The sequence below is a fragment of the Oryx dammah genome, unplaced genomic scaffold (genome assembly GCF_014754425.2).
Source record: "Oryx dammah isolate SB20612 unplaced genomic scaffold, SCBI_Odam_1.1 HiC_scaffold_13, whole genome shotgun sequence".
In the NCBI taxonomy this organism is placed as follows: domain Eukaryota; kingdom Metazoa; phylum Chordata; class Mammalia; order Artiodactyla; family Bovidae; genus Oryx; species Oryx dammah.
Window position 1 is genome coordinate 55876988 of NW_024070197.1, and position 19424 is coordinate 55896411.

General features: G+C 42.7%; 1 protein-coding gene across 2 annotated transcripts; it reads left to right on the forward strand.

Moving 5' to 3' along the window:
- Positions 1–3305: 3305 nt before the first annotated feature.
- On the forward strand, positions 3306–16073 carry MPHOSPH6 (M-phase phosphoprotein 6). Of its 2 annotated transcripts, none has more exons than XM_040254060.1 (5): positions 3306–3411; positions 5438–5550; positions 11035–11125; positions 13425–13519; positions 13949–16073. In XM_040254060.1, exons 1-5 carry the CDS (start codon positions 3313–3315, stop codon positions 14079–14081), a joined length of 531 nt encoding a protein of 176 aa, XP_040109994.1. In that variant the 5' UTR covers positions 3306–3312; the 3' UTR covers positions 14082–16073. The 2 variants fall into 2 exon arrangements, with proteins under 2 accessions (XP_040109994.1, XP_040109995.1); XM_040254061.1 differs by lacking the exon at positions 3306–3411 and adding an exon at positions 3449–4137 and having other exon boundaries at positions 13949–14264.
- The last annotated feature ends 3351 nt before the right edge of the window (positions 16074–19424 follow it).

Genomic DNA, 19424 nt, shown 5'->3' on the forward strand with positions numbered 1-19424 from the left:
GTTAACTAAAACAAGTTAACACATTATTGAGTGTGAAACCCATCCTCTGTATTCTGCAGTTCAATAGCAGAGAGAGCTCAAGGAGTTATCTTCCCTGTCTGCAAGTTTAATTCAAAGTTAAAATTACATTATTACCCTTAAACCACTTTTCATTCATTACATTTTGATAGGTAGAGGCTTTGAGGATTTGTTTTAATTATAAGTATTTTCCATATCAAATAAAAATGCATAATTTTGAAGGTTGAGGAATTTGGCTATTATCCCTCAGACAACAATATTCACTGTAAACTGTGGAGTAGGAGAGTGACCATGATGAAGCCAATGTTTCAGGAAAAGGAATCAGAATCCAGTGTACAAGTAGATTAGGTCCAGAGGGGACGTGTAGAGCTTCTAGCTTCCTTAGCTGGTGTGCATATGCTCTTATTTCTTCAGGAATTGTTTCCCTCTTAAATCTGACAAGACATGTGCCTATATTTCAAGATAGTGTTCATAGTCAGCTATTTCCTGGATGCCTGGATGCAGATGGCAGAATGGATCACTTCTTCACCGTGGCTCTCACATAGCCTCTTTCAAAATCCTGAACAGAAGTCAAATTCATAGAGGCAGAAAGTAGTATAGTTTGCTGGGAGGAGAGGGAACGAGTTTTTGTTCAATGAGTAGCGTTTCTGTTCTGCAAGATAAGTTTTCTGTGGATGTATGGGAATTATGGTAGCACAAAACTAAATGACTAGAAGGCTTTTCCTTAGGCTAACTCCTCCCCCTTTCAGATCTCAAATGTCACACATTTAAGCAAACTTCCTTTTCCAGGCCAGAATTGTTTAGATGCCTTTTCTATATCCTCTCTTGAGTCCCATATTTTTCACATAGGGCTCTTATTATAATTGTAATCGAGAACTAATTTGGTGTCATAAAAAAATAGTATGAACAGGTGGCTTAAGCCACAAAACTTTATTTTCTCACAGTTCTGAAGGCTCGAAGTTTGAGATGAAGGTTTGGTTTCTCCTGAGACCTCTTCTGGGCTTCCCTGGTGGCTCAGAGGTTAAAGCATCTGCCTGGAATACTGGAGATCCGGGTTCGATCCCTGAGTCAGGAAGATCCCCTGGAGAAGGAAATGGCAACCCACTCCAGTACTCTTGCCTGGAGAATCCCATGGAGGGAGGAGCCTGGTAGGCTACAGTCCATGGGGTCACAAAGAGTCAGACACGAGTGACTTCACTTTTCAAATGGCCACCTTCTTGCTGTGTCTTTCCTCTGTACATGCAATCCTGGTATCTTCCTGTGTATTCAAATTTCTTATCAGGACACCAGTCAGACTGGATTGCCACTGACCCTAAGGGCCTCATTTTAATTTAATCACCTCCTAAAGGTCCTGTTTCCAAACGCAGCCACCTTCTTTTAACCTTTTATTTTATATTGGAGTACATTAATAACATTGGCATAGTTTCAGGTGAACAGTGAAGGGACTCAACTATACATATACATATATCCATTCTCCCCCAAACTCCCCTCCCAACCAGGCTGCCACATAACAGAGCAGAGTTGCATGTGCTATACAGTAGCTCTTTGCTGGTTACCCATTCTAAATCCAGCAGTGTGTACATGTCATCCCAAACTCCCTATCCCTTCCTCTTATCCTTCCCCCTGACAACCATAAGTTCATTCTCTAAGTCATACAGCCACATTCTGAAACAAAATTCTGATGAAATTTGGAGGGACACAATTCCGCCCATAACATGTGATTACCTCTACTATTCCCACTTGGTAAACTCTATGACAACTCATCTTGTTCTCATTACAGGACTTTCACAGTTGCTATTCCCTCCTTTTGGTACACTCTACCTCCAATCTTTCGTACAATTTGTTTTCCAACTTCCAGGCATAGGCACTATCATCTGACAAGAGCAATCCCAGATCAGCTTATCTAATGTCACCCTAAAAGTCCCTCTAACACATCATCCTTTTCTTTCTGCCATGGCTCTCACCAGATAGTCAGCTCCAACAAAGACAGGTCATGTGATTTTATGCATCAGTGTAGCTCAGAGATGAACCCAGTGTTTCACACACAGACACGAATGAGTCAGTTTCTATACCCACTTACCATATTAAAATGACTTTTTTTCCTCCTCTAAGAAAACTTGCCAGGGAATGACTATGTTTTATTCAAGTGTCAGCTCTGTGATCAATCTTAGCTCTAACACTTACTAGCTGTGTAAACTCTGATAAGTCCCTTAATCTCTGGGCCTCAGGTTCCCAAACGACATGAGGACCACAATACTTTCTTCAGAGTTTTTAGGAGGATCAACTAAAGTAATACACACTCCCAGGGGAAAAAAATAAAATATAAAATTAAAAATTAAATTTTTTAAAAAATAAAAAATAAAAGACATGCGGTACCTAGCACAAGAATTCATTATATAGTGCACGCTATCAGCCGAAGAGCTATCAGGATGGGTGTTTTTCAAAGTGTGGCAGCTATGAATGGCGTGAAAACTGTGTTTAGGTGGTAATGCGCAGCATTAAAACTATCATTTGGCAAAGTTATTTTAACTCTTCTTATGAAAATAAGGTCATGTTCTCATGCTCATGTCTTTGACATACACCTCTCTCTATTCTTCCTATTTAACTGGCCACTTTAGGTTTAAAGACGCACACTCCAGTCTACAGGTGGATTTGACACTGTAAAAGCCATTCGGCAGCCAGACTGCCTGGGTTTACCCCCACCTCCCTCACCTTGGCTTTGGGCTGGTTGTGGAACCTCCCTGTACCTCAGTTTATTCAACTGCAACAAAAGGATAATGACGGCCCCATGGGGGTATCAGGAAAATGAACTTATTACACGCATGGAGTGCCACAGGAAACTCGCCAGCCACGTTAGAAACACTTCAAAGAAACGGTCCAGGGGGAATGGTTGGTGTGGCCACTGTCTCAAAGGTCTCACCAAAGCAACTGGGTCGGCGACGCGCGGCAAGACGGGGTCCGTAAGGCGGGCGGCACGAGGCCTGTGCGCAGCCCTGAGGGGAACAATCAAAGCCCTCAGGGAAGGCCGACGGCGCCCAGGACTACGGCCTCCTGAGGCAGCGGCCGCTTTGGGTTCTTCCTCTCTCTCGGCGTCAAGTCGCTCTCACTCCTGCTCTGACAGCCGTGTTTACCCTGGGCTTCTTCACGAAGAGAGCACCTCCTGAGGCAAATGCTCTCTGAAGCGATGAGCAAAAAGCGCGGGCCACCTCGACGCGCGAAAAACAGGGGCGGAGCAGACGTGGCGGGACGACGCACGCTACGTATGAAGGCGCCGACGCACACGCAGAATCGCGCATGCGCGGTGGGTCCAGTTGCAGACCGCGGCGCCCGGTGCGAGTCAGTATGGCGGCCGAGCGCAAAACTAAGTTGTCCAAGAACTTGCTGCGCATGAAGGTGCGGGGACGCGAGAGAGGCGGGTCGGGCGGTGGGGATACCCAGTCTTTCCGATCTGGCTGGAGCCGAGGCGGCGGGTGTACAGGGCATTAGAGAAGCCCCGGAGGACATACAGCTTTCGGGTTCATTCATTCACTGGAGCAAAGCCTGCTCTGCTTTAGGGCACCGGGAACTGGATTATAAATTTCGGCGGATTCTCTCTTAAAACCGGCGGTCGGATAGGAGAGACAGACGCGTAAGCAGGCACTTAAAATATAGTGTACTCAGTGCGCTGGTGCTAGAAGCGCCGGAAGCCCCTGGAACTTACTTGGGCTTCTGCGGGAAGTGGCATTAAGTAGACACTGAAGGGTAGGTGGGAGGGTGGGGGACAGAGCGGCACAGACTGGGGGAGAAGCGAGTTCAGAAGTTGGTGAGGCAACCCCCACCCCAAATCCGTAATTTCAGAGAACTAAAGGTCATTCAGTCTGTCTGGAAGGCAAGTAGCAAGAAATGGGCCTGGAGAAGGAGCCAGTAATCACAGCATGCAAGGAAGGAATTTTAGGCCAGATTATGAATTTTTTTTTCTTTATCTTGTGAGCATTGGGAAGCGATTGAGCACCGGGGCGAGTATCAGGAACTGTGCTTAAGTTTTCAGCGTTACTTGCACTGTCCTGTGGAGAATACATTGCTGACAGAAAGACCCGACAAAACTGCAGTCATAACGACCAGCGAGGACTGATGATCTGGGTGAGGGCTTTCAGTGGTGGTAGGAACAGAGAGAATTTTAACAATTGAGATGAAAGTGAAGTTATGTCACCAACTTCAAACATTGATTTTCATATGAGGTGTGCGGACACGGGTAGATAAAATGAATACAGGAATTAATACAGGAGAAACATGTAAGCCTTAAAACTTAAGTAATGGTATTAGCGAACATTTCTAGCTCTATGTGCTAGACACTGAGTGATTTGCATATTATAAGGTGGGGAAAGCCACATAATAACCAACTGAGGTGGGTACGATTATTACCCCTCTCTTACAGCTAAACAAGAAGTAGGTAACTTGCCCAAAGTTACAGAGTTTATAAATAAGTGTAGACAGGGCTTAAACTTAGGCACTCTGGCTCTGAAGCCCCTGCTCTTAATTATCAGTACAGCTCTGTACTGCTTGTCACTGAACACCCCCATCTCGATGCAAACTGCTAAATGTCTTGTTTACAGAATAATGGAATTTGTGGTGAAGGGAAGCAGGTCATAAATAATGTTTTGAAACATTGGAGAGTAAATGGCATGTGCAAGACGTGAGTGGAGTTGAGCTGGAGTATAACCTGGGATGGATAGGGCAAGTGAGGGTGGAGGGTGAGTAGTAGTGTCATTAATTATTTCTGAAGTACTTCTTTGATATGTATTAGCAAAATTTGGATCTTCAGTAAACAGAGGGGGTTCTTTGCTTATGGTTTGTAATCATGAAAATTTCAGAGAAGTATATTGGCAAAGCAGGCATTGAGAAGATTTTAGCAGTTGTTTAAGTCTTGGAATAAGTCACATGAAGGTATGCTGGCTGCTTAGGGCTCAGACCAACAATCTGACTCTGTAATTGTGAAGGAAGAAGTTAACTTTAAAAAGTTATCTAACTGTGCTTGGGCGGTTGGGCAACACGCAACTGGACACTTGAAGCAAAGGAGAGAGAAACAATTACCCAGCTTCTCTAGCAAGTTTGGCCATTGCCGACAAAAAGCCTTCTGGCAGAACAGCAGGAGACACAGAGTATGCAGATAAAGTGGGGTATCCTATGAGAAGCAAGGGAGCAGCTGCTTTAGGTCTCCTTATCTAGTGTAGCTGTTCAGCCAGGGCTAAATATAGAGCAAGAATGAGAGGGTTGAGGATTTAGTACTGGCTTGTTTATTTTCTAGTGTACTGGAAGTCCTCTTGTCTTTGTCAGCTAATATGTTTGGTCACCCCACCGCCACCCTTAAGATGGGATTCCCAAAGAAATGAGGTTATTGGGGGAAATAGTTGCTGACTCTGATTTTGTTATGTTTTGACAGTTCATGCAAAGGGGACTGGACTCGGAAACCAAGAAACAACTAGAAGAGGAAGAAAAGAAAATCATTAGTGAAGAGCACTGGTACTTGGATTTGCCTGAGCTGAAAGAGAAAGAGTAGGTTTTTTATGATACATCGGAGGTCCACATCTCTGTAAATGTGATTCATCGTTCCAGTGACATAAAACCCATGAACTGATATCTATTCAGTTTCTTGAGTTAGCCATGCAAATATTTTTTTTAATCATTAAGTCTATAAGAGTTCTACTTGCATTTATGTTTTTATTGATGCTTGCCATCATTTACAACATTGTTCTTTTTTTTACATTCCTTATTTAGAATAAAGGAATCTAAGCCATATGTCTCTGGTGATAGCTGGGGACCTTTTAAGAAAATCTGCAGTGTGCTCTCTATTGTATTAAGTCCTGAAGATTATATGTGTACTTCAAGTTTAACAGAGTTCTCCATAGATTGAGCTTTGTAAAGTCAAGAGTGTTTTGTTTATTTTCTTTTTAATTTTTACTATTAATACCAGTCATTTAGCTAACATGTATTGAGTCTTTAATGTATATACTAGGACCTGGGCAAAGCACTTTATGTCTCTTAATTATTTAATCCTCACAGCAAACTTGAGAGCTGGCTACCATCATTTCACGCACTTTATGGTTGAGGAAACTGAAGCTTAAGGGAGGGTAAATTGCTTAGGGTCCCCAGATAGTCACTACTGAAACAGGATAACACACTAGATCATTTCTCTTCCACCGCTAAGCTTGGTTGATGCATGATAAATTTTTGATGAAGGAGTGATGATTCACATTATCAGTTAACTTTTCTAAATGTTTCTGAAAGCTGTTTATCATTTCTCCTTGATTCTTTTCTTACCTTGTTAGCCTCTGTGGTATGGTAGTTTTACTTACGTTTTATCAAATGACTAAAGATGCTGCTTATTGTCTTCAGACACACTTATGTTTTCCCTTTCCATACCTTATAATTTATTTTTTTCTTTCTAACACAGTTGTTGTCCATTGTTTACTTGGCTGATCTTCTCTAGACTTTTTGGGAGGTTAAACGTCCTTCTCTAAAGATAGAAAGTACATCCCACCAGGAGGGACAGAAGGAAGGTACTTTGTTTTTTCTGCTTACTTCTCAACTTGCTTTTCTCTTGCTTCTCAGAGAAGGCAAGATGTCAGTGAGGAGGGAGAAGATGATGCTGTAGGTGGTACAGATTTGGGAGCAGGGATTGGTAGGAAAGGGACTGTTACTGGTAAGGAGGTATAATTTAATTTTATGCCTTGGCTAAACTTGCTCAAGAGTATTCCAGATTTTCTTTTTTTACTTATTTTTAATGAAAAGCAAGACCGTTTGTATCTTGTTTTCAGTATTCTTTCCCCCACCCCCAACATAGCATATTAGTCCCAGGAAAATGAACTTTAGACTCCTTTCCTAGGGAGGTATGTGACATAGTCTGTTCAAGTTCTATAACAAAATACCACAGACTGCGTAGCTTATAAACAGCATAAATGTATTTCTCACAGCTCTGGAAGCTGGAAGTCCAAGATCAGGATATCAGCCTGATCGTGTTTTGATGGTGGTCCTTTTCCTGGCTCAGAGCCAGCACCTTCTTGCTGTATCCTTACCTGGTAGAAGTGGCTGAGGATCTCTGTGGGATCTTTCCTAAGGCCCTGATCTCATCCATGAGGGTCCCATACTCATGACTTAAGCACCTTCCCAAGGCCTCGCCTCCTAATATCCTCATCTTTGGGGGTTAGGATTTCAATATATGAATTTATGGGGGGACACGAACTTTCAGATCATAGCAGTAAATATTAATAATAACCTTTTGCCATCATTCAGTGTCATATTTATGTTTAGAAATGAAGATCAGTTTGGGACATCAGCTGGAAGAGAAGAAGCTGTCCAGTTGGGTAATTTGAGGCACGTGTAACAGAGACCACCAAAGTGTGGGCAGGGGTAGGGAAGCAGCTGTGGCCAGTGCAGCACCTCAGTGGCTTGTGTGGTAGAAATAGTTTCCCCCAGGCCTGGGGGGTCAAGGTGGGGAGTGCCTGCTGAATCTGAAGACGGGCTGTGTGGAGGCAGCATGTTGCGAGAGCTGCCGTCTTTATCTGAGGGCACAGCCAGCCCAGGTAAGCCTATGGAAGGAAGCCGCTCCATGTGTTACGTTCAGAGCAGCTTCCCAAGGCACTGACGGTGGGGGCTCTGGGAGGTGAGAAGCAGACCGGATGACGTGTCGCTGAGGTGTGTGTGCTCTAACACCCCAGAAAGTGGGATGGATTGGCTAATTCAGTGCATGGGCTCTGGAGACAGGCAGACCTGGGTTTGATGCCCACCTCTGCCACTTGTTTACTTGTGATCTTAGACAAGTTATTGCACTTGCCTCTTGTCATTGGTACATTGGGTGTGATAATGTGAGAAGTGAATGAGATACATGTGAAGCAGTGACCACAGTGCCAGGCATAAAGCACAAAGTGTTAGCAGTATATGTGCTTCCTTATATTTCAGTATTGGGAAATTCAACCACTCTTTCTGCTCATTTGTGTTTGTGAACCTTTACTTGGTAGTACCATCTGGATTATTCCAAAGGGTTACCAATCTCCCTGAAACTGGAGATTTCATTGTGTATATGCTGTGGGAGTCTAGAGGTTGCCATTCAGCTATATTGGAGTATAACTCAGTGATGACCATTAGGACTATTCAGTGTGCATGCCTCCCCTAGCCAGTGACCAGGCTATGTAGGTGGATTAAGACCTGCTTGCTTTGCCTCAGCTTGAAACACCTGCAGAGCTTCCTAACTCTGGAGCTCCCTGTAGGGGCTGAGGTCTTGGTGTAGCCACGCTGCAAATCAGCTTCTCCCTCAGCCCAGTCTTGTAGCCCTCACTTCCATAGAGAGGTGTCTCCCAGCTAGCACTCCCCAGTGAAACTTTTGTGCAGAACTCTATCTCGGAGTCTGTTACCGGGGAACCTGATACTTACTGTAGAAGTGGAAGTTACCAGATCAGAGATTTTGCTCTGTTGTTGCTGTGTTGTTTTTCTCCAAAGGATGTGCTATGGTTTAGAGGATGTGAGTATAGCCACTTTAATGACTCGCCGGCCACAGGATGATGTTTAAAAAGTATTTGTGGCTGCTGTGCTTCTTGTGCTTATGTATTGTGGCCTGGTGAACTTCAAGAACTGTGAGGTCTGAGACTGACCCTACTTGCAAACTGACCAGTCAGCCTGCTACAGTTTCAGGGATACTGGTGGAAGGCAGGAGAGTTCTGAGTCAGAGACAGAGGACTTTATTACTCACAGCACAGCAAGCAGCTTGAGCATCACTTTGGCATCATTTCCTCTTATCCCAGGGAGGATGACATGGTACCCACAGTAGGTTAACAGCAGAACAGAGAAGTCCTGAGCTTAGAAGCCCCAAGTCTTTGATACTGAACTGCAAACAGATTTGCCTTTGGCCCTAGGGGAGGCAGTATCCTTATTTTGAGCCTTAAAGCAAGTCTGTGTTGCTCCAGCAGGAGAAGGGAGACAGTCGCTCAGCCTTTCAGAGCTTTTCACTGTGCATGTAATCCTTGAAAAGAACGAAAGGACATCTAGTGCCTCACTCACAGCTGTGCGGAAATGAAGGAGACCCACAGAGACTTGTTCCCCAGCAGTGCGTTTTTGCCCTGTTTTGCAGTGCTCATTATTTGTGGCCCTAGGCAATGGCGTTTATTTTTTCCTGAGCAGTAGTTTTTCATCTGCAATAATCGACAAAACTGATAATTTCTTGGATGTGTTTTAGCTCTAAAAGTTACAGATTCTGATTAATGAAAACAGGAAAATTAAAATACAGAATGTTTTCAGTTATATTTTAGAATATTTCCCTTATTTGCTAGCTCCATGAGTGTCCCTCATCACTGAAACTATGCTTGTAGATAACAAACCACCTTTTCATACTAATGTTATTGAGTTAATAGAAACACATGAGAAAACCCTCTGAGGGGTCAGTGGTCCTTCTGTGACTCCTTTGCTGGTATTTAGGTCCATCTTTTGACTTAAGTGAATGCTTAAATGCATATGAATGGTGCTTTCCTGAGGGAGGTGATTTACTTGAGACGTTCGTGATGTTTTATCACCTGAACTCGACAAGAAACAAGATTGGCCAGTTGAAGAGGAATCTCAAGTTTATGAGAAATACTGAACAAAAAGTTCAGGAGAACATGTGCTGCAGTTGGATGTGCTCACTTGGGATGGGGGTTATGCACTGGTGACTCATGGGAGAATCCCTTCGGACACTGAAACATCCACACCTGCGTCCTGTTTTCCAGATGCCCTCTGTGGTGTCCAGTGTTGAACCCTCTCAGTAGCAGCGCCACTTTTACTTGGATGATTTTGGTGTGGGGTCAGCCATCTAGCCACTCTTATTTCTGATCATTTTCCAGTCCTGCTCATCCGGTTCTCCCAGTGTCTGTAAGATACCCTGTATCCTTCAGTTCAGTCGCTCAGTCTTGTCCAACTCTTTGCAACCCCATGAATCGCAGCACGCCAGGCCTCCCTGTTCATCACCATCTCCCGGAGTTCACTCAGACTCATGTCCATCGAGTCCGTGATGCCATCTAGCCATCTCATCCTCGGTTGTCCCTTTCTCCTCCTGCCCCCCAATCCCTCCCAGCATCAGAGTCTTTTCCAGTGAGTCAACTCTTCGCATGAGGTGGCCAGAGTACTGGAGTTTCAGCTTCAGCATCATTCCTTCCAAAGAAATCCCAGGGCTGATCTCCTTCAGAATGGACTGGTTGGACCTCCTTGCAGTCCAAGGGACTCTCAAGAGTCTTCTCCAACACCACAGTTCAAATGCATCAATTCTTCGGCACTCAGCCTTCTTCACAGTCCAACTCTGATATCCATACATGACCACAGGAAAAACCATAGCCTTGACTAGACGGACCTTAGTTGGCAAAGTAATGTCTATGCTTTTGAATATGCTGTCTAGGTTGGTCATAACTTTTCTTCCAAGGAGTAAGCGTCTTTTAATTTCATGGCTGCAATCACCATCTGCAGTGATTTTGGAGCCCCAAAAAATAAAGTCTGACACTGTTTCCACTGTTTCCCCATCTATTTCCCATGAAGTCATGGGGCCGGATGCCATGATCTTCGTTTTCTGAATGTTGAGCTTTAAGCCAAATTTTTCGCTCTCCTCTTTCACTTTCATCACTTTCACCCTGTATCCTTAGCATAAATTACTTCTCTGCTTAAGTCATCCAACATTAGTCGTTGTTATTTATAGCTCTCTTAGACACTCACTTAAAGCTACCTAGGACACTTGATTTCTGCAAATTTAATAAAAACCTGGGGGTTGGGGGGCAGCATAAACATCAAAGAAACTTCACTTTACGTTTGGAAAATTCAGGTGCCCTCTGTTCTTGCCTCACAATGCTTTTGTTGACCAAAGCAATCTGTTTTTATCTCTGACCTTAGGTTAGAAAGCTTCGTGTATTTTTCCTTGATTCCACTGTGAACCACAAGATGTATTTTTCATTTGAAATCTTGACTTTTATTTGCTGTGCTTTGCTACAAGTAGACATGCTGTTAATACAGGTTTATTTTCTCATTTAGGAGTTTCATTATAGAAGAGCAGAGTTTCTTGTTGTGTGAAGATCTTCTCTATGGAAGAATGTCATTCAGAGGATTTAATCCTGAGGTTGAGGTATTAAATATAATTGCTTCAGATTTAAAATTTTTCCAATTGAATTCTTGCTGCTAATGATTTGGTTTAGGTTTTCTCCCAACAGATACCATTTCTCCTCATTATATAGAAAATAACAAGTCTTGAAATATGGCCATAGCTATTTTAAAAAGTTTCAGGCATTGCAGTCTAGTTTTATGTTAGAATTGAGTAGATGATTTAATTTAGCAGTATACAGTCCCTGACAGTGCCACTGTAAGTATTCGAATTTTAGCTCAGGTCTTTTACAGGAATGTCAGGATTTTATTCATTTGATGCCATTATGAAAAATTATTTTCTGGCATCTATAAATCTATCTTTTCTAATGGAAAAAGTGTTACTTAAAAATTGAATAATTTGACTTTTTAATGGACAACTTTTAATCCAAGCTTGTAAATAGATTTTTAAGTGAATCTTTAAAAAGTTTGTCTTCAAAGGAAGTATTCACCTTATAACTGAGCTGTTTATTTTAATCTTCCTGCCTTGGGTTTGTAGAGAAGCATAGATTTGTCCATTTAACAAATAATTATTAGAACTCGGGCTCAGATATTGAAAGCTCTCCTATCAGTAGTTAGCCAACCAAATGGAGGTTTGTGATACAGAGCTTTCGTTTGGTAACCATCTCATGAAGTTGCGGTTTCTTAGCCCTGGGACTGTTGACACTAGGGCTAGAATTTCCTTTGTGGTGGGGGCTTTCCTGTGCACTGTGGGATGTTGAACAATATGCCTGACTTCTGCCCCCTACCCCACTAGACACACACATACACACTCCAGTTGTGACAACCTGAACTGTGTCCAGACATTGTAGATGTTGCCAGGGGCCCCTTGGTGAGCAGAATCATCCCTGGTTGAAAACTGGTTCTCTAAGGACGCCTGGAGCAACCACAGTTAGCCAAACTAAACACCAGTGTTTATAAAGACTGCAGGTTGATTTCCTTTGTCTCCTTTTTTTGAGTGGGTGTGCTAATTAAAGTGGTAAAAGCGACTTTACACAAAATCAACACTACAAGTGTTTGTTTTTAATGTTTCTCCTGTTCTGGCCTGCTGAAAACTTTAGGAAGAGAATGAGAGCAAGGGGGGTAAAAGATAAAAAAAGATAGCAAAGATGATGAGTGAATGATGCCCAGAGACCCGGGTATTGGGTGGGCAAGGACTCCAAAATGATGCAGTGGGGAATAGTGTTGATCTGACCCTCCAGATCTGATGTGGGGCACTATTAGAGAGTGACGTTAATTACCAGCACTCTCTAACACTGAATCTGTTCTTTCTGGGAAAAGGTTCTGAACTGTTTGGCGTGCAGGTCTGAGCTGTCATAAATTGTGAGAAAAGTTCAGTGTACCTGGTTATAAAAAGAATGATACCAACTTGGGAACACTTTTTATTACAAGCAGGATGTACTTAGGACACATTTCATAGTATCTGTGTGTTTCTAGGGATGCTTGCCATGGGGTTTATTCAGTAAAATATGTACTGTGTACCTGTGGTGCATCAGCCCTGTGGAGACACTGGAAGTGCAGCAGGGAACCAAGATCTGTGCCCCCACAGAGCTTGTACTGAGACTGCTTCATCTTCAGTCTTTTAAACGCTGGGAAAGCTAGTCCACAGTGATTTCTGCTTTCCTTTCCTGGTCCCACCTTTCTGGTAAAGAGGATATTGTTTTTAAGTCTGTCGGTAGATACCTGTCAAGAAAACATTAATGTGAGAAAAAGAAGCCAAGGAAAGATCCGTGGCATACAGACATCATGTGGGCATCAGTGTGTTATCCACCCGCATGTTTAGGGGTGAGGAGGCCCCCCACCATTACACCAGTGCCAGCTTTCCAGCTCTTCCAGCACTTCGCTGCTCTCCTTCCCCAGCTACCACCAAAGCTGCATTTAAAATTACTCCAGACTGCAGTGTTTCTCCCATTTGGCTCAAAAGTGCGAAGTTCAGAGGATGCATGCAGTTTACTACTACTTCCCCCCACTCACTACAGTGTGTTAGCAGTGTGCCTGCTTCAGATAGAAGTAACTAATACATTTCTCATCTAAAATACAGTTTGAATTCATTAACAGGAAGTCTAATGTAGTGAGGCTTTGTCTTATTTTTAATTCAGAGCTGGCTTATATCAACATATTGTGGAATAAAGTTGGTTAAATTTTACAGAGACTCCCTTATAAGTTTCGGCTAGTCCTGTAGATTCTGTGGATTCTGTGTCTCTACCTTCAAATGTGTCTGACGCTAGTTCCTTTAACAAGCTTTTTCCAGCTCTGCTAGTCACCACCGTTGTGTTTTTTTTCAGAAATTAATGCTTCAGATGAACGCCAAGAACAAAACAGAAGAAGTTGAAGAGCAAACAGTGGAGCTCGATGTGTCAGATGAAGAAATGGCTAGAAGGTAAGTGCACCTTAGACCAGGTTTATAATCTGAGCCCAGCACTCACTGACTCACGCTCACACTCCTCCCGCCCAGTGACGGGTCTGCCCTGCCTTTGAAGGGAGTAACCCCAGCAGAAAGGGGACTTCCTGTTTTTTCTAACATAACCTGGGGTGGATTCATACCTGTCACAGGCTGGCAGCTGAGGGCTAATTTCTAGTGCTGCTTCTAATACATATTTTCAAATATGCATCTGAATTTATTAGGATAATGCAAAACCAAAAAAGAATTGTTCACAGAGAAACTCATGAATTTTAAATCAGATTATTTCTTTTAATCATAGTTTTGGTTTTTCTTATTCTTTGTTGTGTATTTGGTTTGATATTCTTGACAAGTTTTGATTCCTTTTTTATTTGAAACTAAACTTGTGCTGTTTTATCATCTTAACAGATATGAGACCTTGGTGGGGACAATTGGGAAAAAGTTTGCCAAGAAAAGAGACCGTGCCATTTACGAAGAAGATGAAAATGGAGAGATAAAACCAATTAAAGCAAAGAAGATGTTCTTAAAGCCCCAAGATTAAAGTGGAGGCCTTAAGATATGGCTCAGGGATGAGAGCATATTTTGGAACTCAACTCTGTAGGTTACTCTATAGTTATTAATGTCATAATGTTTATTTGTAAAGAAATGTATACTTTTGGAAACATGCTGTTTTGGGAACAGACGTGTGATGGATGTTATACATCCTTTGCTTAACGGTGTTCATCAAGAGTGGACTTTAAACCCTTGGTCTTCGAATGTACATAGGTGTGTGGTAGCTTCCTAAAGAATATTTTATCTCAGATTTTTTTTTTTTAATATAACTCCCCAGTCACTGACCTTAAATTGAACTCATGAAAACTAATACCAGTGTTTAAATTGCCCTTATGTTTATAAACATGTCAAGTCAGTTCATACATATATTTTGGAATCATGTCATGAGAATTTATTATATGTTAATTCATCAAGAACAAACTTGCCTCTTTGGGCTAAGTATTTTCGTGCTACAAAGTCAATGTCAATGTGTAGAATTATGTTTTTTGTTGTTTAAGCCTTTAATTAATTTTTAGACATTGTTTTATAATAAATACCTGTTTTCATATACTTTTTTGTTCTCTTATCAAATAAGAATTTTAGTCTAATTCAGTATAGGAACTTTTGTCCAATTGGTAATGTCCAATAGCCATTAACTTAGAATATGGTGATATATTAGATTGAAACTTTTGTGGGCCAAAAACAGTGATCAATTTTTGATAGTTCAACCCAGTAAAATTTACCACCAACCACACCACCTCTTGAAAGTTCAAGTCACTCAGTCATATCCGACTCTTTGTGACCCCATGGACTATCCAGGAATTCTCCAGGCCAGAATACTGGAATGGGTAGCCTTTCCCTTCTCCAGGGGATCTTCCCAACCCAGGGATCGAACCAGGGATACCATCTCTTAATCTGAACCTTATTCTAAATAATAAATGAGAGGCCCGTGGAATTAAATGTGTATGTGTGTCTGTGCATCTGGAGATGTTTACCTAGGACATCTGAGAAATACTGATTTCATCTAATTATGTTCTAGCAATTGAATGAGGTGCTTTCCTCCTCTCTCTCAGAGTCTTCTTAGATTCAGACTGCTCTGTGACCGCAGTTCTCTGGTGAGTTACCAAAAAATTGTGACTTTGAAGTTACTTTGGCTCTGAATTCATCGTGAAGGTGAAGACAGCTCTCCTTCCTGCTCTCTACATCCTGAGCCACAAGCTGGAAGTTTCTCACGGCGCTTGGCCAGTACCACAGTCCCTGAATTTATGGAACATCTCATCCACCCTCACGAAACTGCACCGTGATAGGACAGTGGAATGGTCTACTGAAGGTGCAATGTACTGTGGCCCTAGGTGGGATACGACACTTACCTTACAAAATGTAACTGATGCTTTGAGTCACTGAGCACTCAGATGGGTCATCTGCTCTCCCCTTGGTCAGAACATACCATCTGGAATCAGCGGAGGCAAAGGGAACGGCTCCTCTCACTGCTACACCCACACCCACACAGACATTTTGCTTCCTGTCCCTCGATTTTGATCTCTGTTGTTTGGAGCTCTGGGTTTCCAAGGAAGGTTTGTTTCCACTAGGGAATACAGCAGTGGTCTCAAGAAGACAGAAATTGAAACAGTCTGATCATTTTACAGCTAAACCAGTAGGCAAAAAACGTTAACTCTCCCGGCTAGTGCTCGTCATCTTGGGAACAAAGGGACGTTTGTGTTGTTCCTACACAATAGGTGATGAAGGATGTCAAACCCAGAGCTTCCTCGAGGACGTGTTTTTTTAGCACTTCCATGTCCAGTGATAAGTTTTAAAGGAAAAGTACAACCTCAGAGGTGAAAAAGATTTCAACCCTTTAGACTCTGAAGTCTTGGGTCGCTCTAGCAGGTGTCAACCCTGAGCAGTTGAGATACTGGCTGAGGAAAGAGGAAATACAGGGTGTGTAGGGGTAAAAATGAAGTCGATTAACTTGAAACCAATTACAGAAACAAGTTACCAAGCAGTTCCACACATTTTCTTTCTTGGTGTGTGTATGTGTGCTAATTTCTCCTTCCTCTTAGTATTGTGTCCATTTTTTAAAAAGAGGGTTAACTTTGCTATTTAGCCTTGAGATAACAATATTCAGATGAGTCTGACCAAAGTCTAGGTATAACTGACAGGAGATAAGATGAGTAGTGTGACTGTTTCCCAGAAACAGATACAACGTCCACTGAGATTTTGGAGAAGAGAGTGAGAACATCTTTTGTACAAAGGATGTTTGCAATTCATTTGGGAGAAATGGAGTTTTTCTTCTGGGAAGTTTAATCACATTTTGAAGCATGTATATACGTGAGTGTTGAATGGCCCACTCAACGGACTGTAGCAGATTCTAACCTATTGTTTCTCAGATTTAAATACTTCTATACTCAGCTTTGATGCTGGGCTAAGTGAAGAAGTGAAGTGAAAGTCACTCAGTCGTGGCTGACTCTGCGACCCCATGGACTACACAGGCCAGAACACTGGAGTGGGTGGCCTATCCCTTCTCCAGGGAATCTTCCAACCCAAGAATCAAACGGGGGTCTCCTGCATTGCAGACAGATTCTTTACCAACTGAGCTATCGGGGAGCCCTCAGCAAATCCCATTTCTCTTGCCAGCTGCCTCCTTACTGGGATCTGCCAATGAAGCCCAAAGGAGACAGCAAAGCTACCGGAGGAGGAGGGGCTCAGTTCTTTCTGTCTCTTTGCTTCCTATTCCTTTGCCCACCTCACCCATCCCCCAATACCTCTTCACCCCAATGGAGGCTGGCATTCCAGTCACAGTTGTCGGTAACACTTGATGCCCTCTTATGTCTATCTGGTACCCTTCACTCACAGCTCAGAGAAGCTGATTTTAACTAAGCAGCTACTTGTCAGAGGATGTTGTATTTCAGCTCTCCAGGGTCCTCCAAGCTTTTAAAATAGAACTATTTCAGCCTCTTCCCTAAGAGTGACAGCTTCCTGCATGATAACCCTGAGTATTATCTCTGTGCCTTTTTGGCTTTTTAATACCCCATTAATGCTCAAACTACCACACAATTGCACTAATCTCACACGCGAGTAAAGTAATGCTCAAAATTCTCCAAGCCAAGCTTCAGCAATACGTGAACCGTGAACTCCCAGATGTTCAAACTGGTTTTAGAAAAGGCAGAGGAACCAGAGAGCAAATTGCCAACATCTGCTAGATCATCAAAAAAGCAAGAGAGTTCCAGAAAAACTTCTATTTCTGCTTTATTGACTATGCCAAAGCCTTTGACTGTATGGATCACAATAAACTATGGAAAATTCTGAGAGAGATAGGAATACCAGACCACCTGACCTGCCTCTTGAGAAACCTATATGCAGGTCAGGAAGCAACAGTTAGAACTGGACATAGAACAACAGACTGGTTCCAAATAGGAAAAGGAGTACGTCAAGGCTGTATATTGTCACCCTGCTTATTTAACTTCTATGCAGAGTACATCATGAGAAACGCTGGGCTGGAAGAAGCACAAGCGGGAATCAAGATTGCCGGGAGAAATATCAATAACCTCAGATATGCAGATGACACCACCCTGATGGCAGAAAGTGAAGAGGAACTCAAAAGCCTCTTGATGAAAGTGAGAGTGGAGAGTGAAAAAGTTGGCTTAAAGCTCAACATTGAGAAAACGAAGATCATGGCATCCCGTCCCATCACTTCATGGGAAATAGATGGGGAAACAGTGGAAACAGTGTCAGACTTTATTTTTTTGGGCTCCAAAATCACTGCAGATGGTGATTGCAGCCATGAAATTAAAAGACGCTTACTCCTTGGAAGAAAAGTTATGAGCAACCTAGATAGCATGTTGAAAAGCAGAGACATTACTTTGCCAGCAAAGGTCCGTCTAGTCAAGGCTATGGTTTTTCCAGTGGTCATGTATGGATGTGAGCTTTGGACTGTGAAGAAAGCTGAGCACCGAAGAATTGATGCTTTTGAACTGTGGTGTTGGAGAACACTCTTGAGAGTCCCTTGGACTGCAAGGAGATCCAACCAGTCCATTCTGAAGGAGATCAGCCCTGGGATTTCTTTGGAAGCAATGATGCTAAAGCTGAAGCTCCAGTACTTTGGCCACCTCATGCGAAGAGTTGACTCATTGGAAAAGACTCTGATGCTGGGAGGGACTGGGGGCAGGAGGAGAAGGGGACGACAGAGGATGAGATGGCTGGATGGCATCACTGACTCGATGGACATGAGTCTGAGTGAACTCTGGGAGTTGGTGATGGACAGGGAGGCCTGGCGTGCTGCGATTCATGGGGTTGCAAAGAATCGGACACGACTGAGTGACTGAACTAAACTGAACACTTATTTATATTGAATTTCTCCTGTTAAAAGAAGGGTGACTTATCTCCTGACTAGATTTTGACAGATACAGATAAAGCAGTAATATCTGTGAAACTGTGGGCTTGGTAGAGCTTGAAATCCCTTTTTCCCCCCTTTTCTTCCCTTCTTTATTGAGGCATAATTGACAAATATCAAATATATGCCTTTAAGGTATACATTTTGATACATGTATACATTGGTATATAATCACACAGTCAACATATCCATGACTTCACACAGCTACATTTCCCCCTTCCCTTGCCCCTTCCCCTCCTTCCCTCCTCTCTTTCTTGGTGGGAACACTGAAGATCTACCCTATTAGTATATTTCAAGTACACAACAGAGGATTATTAACCCTATTCACATTGCATACATTAGATGTCCAGAGCGAATTCATCTTGCCTAACTGAAACTACACCTGAACAAACACCTCCCAATTTCCCGTCCCTCTAGCTCCTGACAACTGTCATTCCTCATTCCATTTCTAGGAGTTTGGCTCTTTTAGATTCTATATATAAGTGAAATCATGCAAGTTTGGTCTTTCTATAATCTGGCTTCCTTCACTTAGCATCATACCCCTCAAGTTTATGGCTATTAAAGTAAAAACATTCAACCCTTCACCCTTCCTGGAAGTTATCTCGTGGAAGCTGTAGTTAGCATAACACTTTTTGAAAAACACTGCCCAGCACAGTAACGCCCATCAACCTGGTTGCTGAGTTGTTCATGTTCACCTCCTTAGTTGCCAAGCGAATTAATGTCCTGTAAGGCAGGAACTATATCTTTTTTCATTTGCCTCTGCACCTAGCAAGGAATATGGCTCATATTAAAGGTTGTGATAAATGTTTCTTAAATGAACGGATGGATGAATAATAGTTGAATGATTTGGGAACCAGTTGGTCTACAGAGTGTATTTAAACCACACTGCTAGGTGGCGCTAGTGGAAAAGAACCCACCTGCCAGTGCAGGTAGATGCCAAAGACAAGGATCTGACTCCCGGCT

Coding starts and splice junctions, on each gene's coding strand:
- MPHOSPH6 (XM_040254060.1), top strand. CDS start 3,313: ATGCGCGGTGGGTCCAGTTGCAGACCGCGGCGCCCGGTGCGAGTCAGT. Junction 11,126..13,424: donor GATTTAATCCTGAGGTTGAG/GTATTAAATATA, acceptor GTTTTTTTTCAG/AAATTAATGCTTCAGATGAA. Junction 13,520..13,948: donor GATGAAGAAATGGCTAGAAG/GTAAGTGCACCT, acceptor TCATCTTAACAG/ATATGAGACCTTGGTGGGGA.